This window comes from Vitis riparia, chromosome 3 (genome assembly GCF_004353265.1).
Source record: "Vitis riparia cultivar Riparia Gloire de Montpellier isolate 1030 chromosome 3, EGFV_Vit.rip_1.0, whole genome shotgun sequence".
Taxonomy (NCBI): Eukaryota; Viridiplantae; Streptophyta; class Magnoliopsida; order Vitales; family Vitaceae; genus Vitis; species Vitis riparia.
In genome coordinates this window covers 11788141-11795332 of record NC_048433.1, presented here as the reverse complement: position 1 = coordinate 11795332, position 7192 = coordinate 11788141, and the positions used below count along the sequence as shown (strand labels likewise).

The following is a 7192-nucleotide window of genomic DNA, read 5'->3' as shown; positions in this document are numbered from 1 at the left end:
AAGCTCTAGAGGGTTCATAAACAGAAACTCTAGGGCTGCTGGAATGTCTGAAAGATTTGGAGAAAACCAGTTCTCCTCCTCCATCAGGGTATTGAACAATTTGTTCAATACTTTCAGAACGCTGTGCTATGGCTGGAACAGCATTAGCAAAATGCCAATTTTCAGGAAAATCAACATCTTTCCACAAGATCTTCTTGGGGATGATGAAATCTGACTTATCTAGCATATCAGAGTGAAAGTAGTGGTCTCACCTTTAGGACTGGTGCAAAGAGCCCCAGATCCAACGCTTGTGTTCATGCTCTTATAGGCAAACCTGGTTATGATGGAAACAGGGTGTTTCCTGGTTTGATCTTAAAGCCATGGGTCTTAATATGCAGGACAACTGAATCTAAGATGTCTGCATCTCTTATTCTAACTGTGAAGTTAGGATAGCACTGGAAATAAACAGGGCCATCATTCAGTCCAGCTTGGACTGCGCCTATAATAGAATCTCGATATTCGAGATGCCTATTATCCCTTAAACACATGACAATAGAGGTGTTTAAACCTAATCTTGTCAAAGGCTTAGCTGCTACTTGAATCATACCAAAGTGTATGAAATTATAGCCATCTTTCTTATGCTTATCAATGGATCTGTTATCTAGAAGTCTTATGACTTGGTCGTCTTGTTCTAAACTGACTGACATCTCAGAGGTCTTGATGGTATAATCTGTGAAGAACTTAAAGGTTCCTTTCTTATAAATTTCTTGATTAGACACCTTGGGTAACTTCCAATCATCTAAATCATTTTGGATCTTAGGATAATTGATCTCTTCACTGTTTACAACAGTATCTTGAGAATCACTGGATCTCCTAGACATGGTTCGGAAAATTGAACTCATTTTAGGGTTTTTGAACTAGAGCCTAATAGCAGATTGACAAACCTGATGAGACGTCACCCCAACCCTCTTACAGCCTAACAAACGCCTATCCCCGGCTAACAACGGCTCAACCGGTAGGGCTCGCGCTCCTAGGCACACTGCTACCTATCCTAGGATAGTCCAAGAACACCCAAAACAAGGCCCAACTTCCCTTCCCCGTGGCTTGATACCATAGACACCCAAAGTTCCAGAAGCATGTCAAGGTACCTATCAGAGTCCCAGGTAAACCCCGTCAGAGGTGTTACCGTCACCAGCGGGCGGAGAGCCTCACTTCGCCCCACTCAACGAACGCTTGGTCATGAGTGAGAGTTCCCGCTGGTGTCACGCCTGAATTAATTAAATCCTTTCAAATGATTTAATTAATTGGTATTTGAATATACTTCATATATTCTTTTGGAGCAATTTTTAGGCCTATTAACATAAATCTCTAATTTTTTACAAAATGTTTTATATTTTTTATTACAATTTCCTTTTTTTTCATCTAAAAAAAAAATATAAAACCTTAATTAACGAGTTTATTTTATTTTATTTATTTACTTTTACTTTGTGCAATTAGCAATAGGGTGGAAGGCGGGGAGGCGGCTTAACGGAAATGTCACGTGCCACGCGTGTCTCGTCCCTTAATAAGCCTTAACTGCTCCAACATTTCCAACACACGCCCTTCTTCGCTTAGCTCTTAAGTCTTTTTTTTCCTTATCCTTAACCCCATCACATTTCGCCACGCGAATCTAAGCCTCATGCTCACTTACCTTTCGTTCGTACGAGGAATGTTCCCCCAACTCCTCATCTCAACTAAAACTCCCTACTCGCCATCTACTCAACCACCTCTCTACTCTAGAGTGTTGATCCTTTATCTCCGCACGTGTGTATATGGCTTTTCACCCCAGCGAGTACCGCATTGCAAGGGTAATATTGTCATTAAAGACTCAAAAGGCAAACCAATGGCATTATCTCAATCTTCCTTTTGGTCTTTTCTATTCATATTGTAAGTTATTCGAGATGCCTTCTTGGTAGTCTTTTGCTCCTAGTCTTCTCTCACGTTTCTTATAAAACTAAATGCCGCTCCAAGAGAGCACGCTTTAAGAATCTTCTTCGTTTTTTTCTTTCCTCTTTCTCTTTATAGATAAGCTGAGAAACCCCAGCTCATCCTTCAATTCCCAGATGGGTTTTATGAATGTTCTCAAATTCTCAGCTGCATGCTTTGATCTTCTTGTTGGCTGGTATGTTGTCCACACATTTTCTCGCCATTGGAAAATTTTGGAAAATGAAGTGGAATTCTATGTTGGAGTACAAAACTGGGATTTGCTTTGATTTACCATGTTGGTTTTATCTCTTTTGTTTGAATTACCCACATTCTTGTGGTTATTGTTTGTTGTTTGTTTGGATTTCTACTTGCAGGCCTCTCTTTGCACTGGGTTATCCTCTGTAAGTCTTGGTCTTAAAACTCAAATACGATAATTCATTTACTCTTTTCTTGTTCTATGAATTCTTAGTTCAGTTACATTTATTGTGTTGGGAAACTGAAAAGGCAAAGGATTATTAGTTACTACTATCATAATAATCATCAACATCATCTTGGTTCGTCACAGATGTGCTTCAATTTGGGTAATTGAGACTAAGTCAATCTCAGACATTCGGAAGTTGGTGACATATTGGGTTCTATTTTCCTTGATTACACTCTTTGAAGATGCTTTTTCCAATCTCCTCGAATGGTAATTTTGCTCAACTGCATTCCACCATATGTGACTCTGTTTGTTTCATTTCTTTGCCCTTTAGGAATTTGGAGTTGCTTTTTTCAGTTTTTCTTCCCTGTGACAATAATCGAGATGTTTAATGTTCCAGGCCTCCATATATTTTATTTTCCTTCATTTCCCTGCTTGACAAATGCTCACAATCTGATCAGCAGAAAGGTTATAACATTTGAAAAAGAAGTGGTTTATTTTTGGTTTTTTAAGTACAATAATTTTAATTTGGAGAATGGTCTAAAGGATGTTTGTGTTGGTTGAGCTCATGGAATTTTCTAGCTAATTTGGGATTTATTCTCAATTTCAAGATCGTTGTGGATATTCATATTATAGCATATAAATATCATAATCACAGTGATGAATAATTGTCTTGTTTGAAAGCATGCATGCACTTATTTCCATGGATTTTGTCTGCCTTGAAATTAAATTAAACTTATGCATCACTTGGATGCTGAGAAACAGATGGAAATAGAAATTCAGAATCTGACAGATTTGTGTAGGGCAACTGGATCTAATCTCTTAGTTGAAGCTTTAATTGGGCAATGCAGTTCGTCTTTGGACCCATTGAAAGCTCTTATCCGTGCACAATTCTAATGTTTTTGCTTTCTTCGTTTCTTTTTCAACCTTCATAATAGATGTTAAAAGTTAAACCAAACTTACATGGTCCATCCAAGTGGATGCATATAAATGTAAATGGTGTTTAAAAAGTCAGTGTGTAGTTTGGATTTTTCTTGGAAGTCAGATGATTTGGTGATCATTTGTTCTATTTGCCTTATCATCATGAGATTGAGTATTTTTTTAATTGTTATTTTCTTATATAATGCATGTCAGTATAACCATTCTGGCCTTGCATAAAGCTGATGGTCATCTGCTGGCTGGTGATACCGCATTTTGATGGTTCATATTATGTCTATCACACCTAGTTCAACCAGGCTTGTCCATGGATCCACAAGTTGTCATGAATCGGCGCTTCAATGAATCAAAAAAGTTGTATCATAGCAGAGAAAACTTTCTTGTTGCAGCAGACCGATATATTAAAGAAAATGGAGCTGAGCTTTGGAGAAACTACTTGCTAGTAAGGTATGCCATTATACGTAGGATTATCAAACAATCAAACAGAGTTTTATTTGATATGTTCAGGTAAAAAATGATTATAGCAGGTCATCTAGAATAATCATTTGGTCTAAGTTAATGTATATAATTGTGTTCTCTTTTCTTCACATATGGCATAATCGGATGTTCAGTAATCAACTCTTCTAGGAATATGTTGGTTATGGTTTCTCTCTCTGTCCTCTTCTTTATACATAACTTTTGCTTCAGTTGAGGAGCACAAAGCCTAATGTTGAAGTGAAAGAGATCAAAGCACCTGCAGAACCGGAGAAAAAAGGGAACAGGAAAGTACTCTAATGGAGGCAGATCCCCAGAGAAATGTTGCTCATGTTACTGATGCATTTGATTCAATGGCCATGGTTTTAAAAGAAAAACCACTTTATGTATGTTCGGTGAATAAGAGAACAAGTTTATGGATTAATTGATATTTTTGATGGTGAAATAATCAATAATTTTCAAAATAATATAATATATTGGTGCATGTTTTTGCAATTCATGAATTCATTTTATGATTGATTCTTCTCACCTTTTTTCTCTCCTCAGTGGTGGAAATGTGAAGAGCCTAATGTTGCTCAAGAGGAGATCCCAGTAGTCGAAGTAACAGAGATAAAAAATGTGGGGGGTGGAGCAATCAGGGTAAGTTTTCCTTTCTATTTACGAGGAAGTCTGTCTTCACACAAGGATTATTATCATTATTATTATTATTATTATTAAGACATGAATGTTGAATGCTTTTGGAATTGTGCTTGAATCATGTGAAGTGTGAAGGGCCTAATGCTGTTAAGAAGGAGATCAAAGTGACGGAAGTAACACAGAGAACATTCAGTGGTACAGCACAGTGGGTAAGGTTTCTCGTCATATTAAAAGCACCTCATATTTCACTGGGATTAGTTTTGGCCCTACAAACATATTTGGCTACAAGTTGAAGACAGATTTCCAGTTACTGGTAAAATAATGAATTGAGTTTAGAAACATACACAACTCGTGTGAAACACAATGAGAGTGGAAAATAGCTAAGGTGAAAAATGGCCTAATACTATTTTGTAGTTAAGTAGTTTTTGTCATCCTTTGTGAATGGACAATGCAGTCCCTTCAGTAATTCCGTTATATTCACCACCTGGTGAAGCATGTAAGCACTAGTGTCTTGTCCTAAGTAGACCCATTAATGGTGATCCAATGAGATGGGTCTGACTTTTGTTAACCCACTTTTTGATCTCATTGGATATATGGCACGTGGTATCCTCTTCATCTTGATAGAGTGAAGCGGTCATACACTTTCCTCTGAGTCCATCGGGGCCATGCACTTCTCGGCTCATTGGGCTGAGTGAAAGGGTTCCCTTCTGCTGCAAATCGTAGAGAGATATGCCATGGTCAGCCTCTTTAATTCAAAGGATTGAAGTACTCAAAATCCATTTCTTTGCATCCATCTTAGTTCTGCATTCATGTCTCATGGTTAACCAAGAAGATCCAGCTTCCATCCATGAGATCAGCATCTGCAGGGTTATGACCCCACCCTTCCTTGGCATAGGAAAGGGATAAGTAAGCCATTTGTCGGATGACAGAAGTCATCATTTAGGTTATCTTGAGAACGAAGGAAGTTGGAATTCTAATTATTGCAAATGGTTCTTGATGTTTATCCGATATACTATAGGATTTTAAGCATAATGCTCATGTGCATTGTGGTTGTTTATCATCTATGTGGCTTACCAAAATGATGGACTGATTATCGTCTTAAGTACCCTTTTCCCATTAATTTCTTGCATCTACTCTGCTGAGATTATGTTTTTGACAGTCCTAATCAGGGCAAACCAACAAACAGCATTATGTTACCTTAACTTTTACAAAGTGCCACATTTTCAGGTTAAACAAACAGAGATAAATCTTGGTGAAACTAAAAGTAATACAACCTGTGCAGCGGAGATAAAAGAAAGGGCTGCAGAAATTGAGGCATGTCTTCATAAGAAAGTCCAGAAAGAGTGGGCTTGTGCTGTATGCCAGGTCACAACCCAAAGTGAGGCGACCTTTAATTCCCATCTTCAAGGGAAGAGACATAAGGTCACTTCTAAGCAGCTGAAAGCCAAAAAGCAGGCAACCAAAATCAGTGGTTCCCACCTGTTTCAATGGCAAAGAAATTTGATCAGTCCACCAAAGAGGAGCAACCGAAGTGTACTTCCTACAATCTGAAATCCAAAAACAGTGGAATCTCAGCTGCTTCAACAGTGAAGAATCCTGATGAGACAAGAGATGATGAGCGACAAAAGTGTGGATCTAACAATGGACCGAACGAGAAGAATAACAAAAAGCAAGAGGAGAAGGCACTTGTTCCTGAGACCAGTGAGCAAGGTCATCAGAACTTAAAGCAAAATGGTGATGGAATGAAAGAGTTGGGATCACGGTGCAATATCTGTTATGTAAGCTGCACAAGTGAGCTTGACATGACCTCTCATCTCAATGGAAGGAGGCACTTTAATAGGGTAAAGCAGCTGTCTGAATTATGGTGCAGTAACTGCAATGTAAAGTGCAACAGTGAGGCCGACATGGCCTCTCACCCAAATGGGAGGAGACACTTGAAGCAGCTCAAGAAACGGTCGAGATTATGGTGCAGTATCTGTAGGGTGAGTTGTAACAGCAAGGTGAGCATGAATTCTCACCTAAATGGGAGGAGGCACTTGGACCAGATCAAGGAAACAGTTAGGATTATGATGCCGCACATTCTGTGGCAGATTGTGCAGCGCGTGCTGTGGCGCATGCAGCAGCGCATGCAGGGCAATCTAATTTGCAATGGTGAGCTCAGCTTGGCCTCATCTGAATGGGAGGAGGCAGTTAGAGAAGCAGAGGAATATGTGATTCGCATGTTTCTTCAGACAAAGTGTTTTGGTTAGAAGCATACAGGCCAGTCGGGGTGTTCACAGATGCCTCTATTTTGTTGTATGAAGTAAAAACAGTATTTCCATGTTCAGTATAGGATACTTGGTAAGATGGATGTCTTGTTCAGCTAGGGAGGATCAGTTCAAAATTCTACCCCTCGAAAATTATTCAGCAGGTATTGGATCAGATCAATATATGGATAGGAATCCTGGTGGATCTCCATTCATATTAAGCTTTAGTTCATGCACTGACGTTTCTGCTCCATTTTCCCGGAGTGACATCTTTCTTGAGAAGCATATGATAAATATAACAAAAGATTTTACATATATAAGAATTTGAAACTACCCAAAAATCAACCACTTGTGTTGTAACGACTCGCATCTAATCATATCGATATTATCTATTTTGAACCCAAAGGGGCACTCACAATTTTAAAACACGTCTACAGGATGTAGAGATGTTCATATTTATATAGCGTCAAAAACTTCCCCCTATCCAATGTGAGATGTCACAAATAACTTCTAATGCAGACACAACGCCCTCGTTGTG

At 38.8% G+C, this 7192-nt stretch overlaps 2 protein-coding genes across 6 annotated transcripts; both read left to right on the top strand.

The window, feature by feature from the left end:
• Positions 1-1950: 1950 nt before the first annotated feature.
• LOC117910231 (HVA22-like protein a) lies at positions 1951-3713 on the top strand. The gene is made up of 4 exons (XM_034824316.1): positions 1951-2140; positions 2319-2345; positions 2510-2632; positions 3589-3713. Exons 1-4 carry the CDS (start codon positions 2082-2084, stop codon positions 3641-3643), a joined length of 264 nt encoding a protein of 87 aa, XP_034680207.1. The 5' UTR covers positions 1951-2081; the 3' UTR covers positions 3644-3713.
• A 4-nt stretch (positions 3714-3717) lies between these two features.
• LOC117910209 lies at positions 3718-6688 on the top strand. 5 transcript variants are annotated; one of them, XM_034824272.1, is made up of 4 exons: positions 3718-3745; positions 4319-4411; positions 4537-4617; positions 5636-6688. In XM_034824272.1, exon 4 carries the CDS (start codon positions 5896-5898, stop codon positions 6655-6657), a length of 762 nt encoding a protein of 253 aa, XP_034680163.1. In that variant the 5' UTR covers positions 3718-3745; positions 4319-4411; positions 4537-4617; positions 5636-5895; the 3' UTR covers positions 6658-6688. The 5 variants fall into 5 exon arrangements, with proteins under 5 accessions (XP_034680163.1, XP_034680183.1, XP_034680172.1 ...); XM_034824292.1 differs by lacking the exon at positions 3718-3745 and adding an exon at positions 4051-4104 and having other exon boundaries at positions 5636-6077; XM_034824281.1 differs by lacking the exon at positions 3718-3745 and adding an exon at positions 4058-4158 and having other exon boundaries at positions 5691-6688.
• Positions 6689-7192: the final 504 nt, after the last annotated feature.

What these genes read in the sequence shown, in the direction of transcription:
- LOC117910231 (XM_034824316.1), top strand. Translation starts at nt 2,082, where the DNA reads ATGGGTTTTATGAATGTTCTCAAATTCTCAGCTGCATGCTTTGATCTT. An exon ending in TTTGCACTGGGTTATCCTCT is followed by an intron (nt 2,346 to 2,509) that starts GTAAGTCTTGGT and finishes GGTTCGTCACAG; the next exon opens with ATGTGCTTCAATTTGGGTAA. An exon ending in TTTTCCAATCTCCTCGAATG is followed by an intron (nt 2,633 to 3,588) that starts GTAATTTTGCTC and finishes TATCACACCTAG; the next exon opens with TTCAACCAGGCTTGTCCATG.
- LOC117910209 (XM_034824272.1), top strand. Translation starts at nt 5,896, where the DNA reads ATGGCAAAGAAATTTGATCAGTCCACCAAAGAGGAGCAACCGAAGTGT.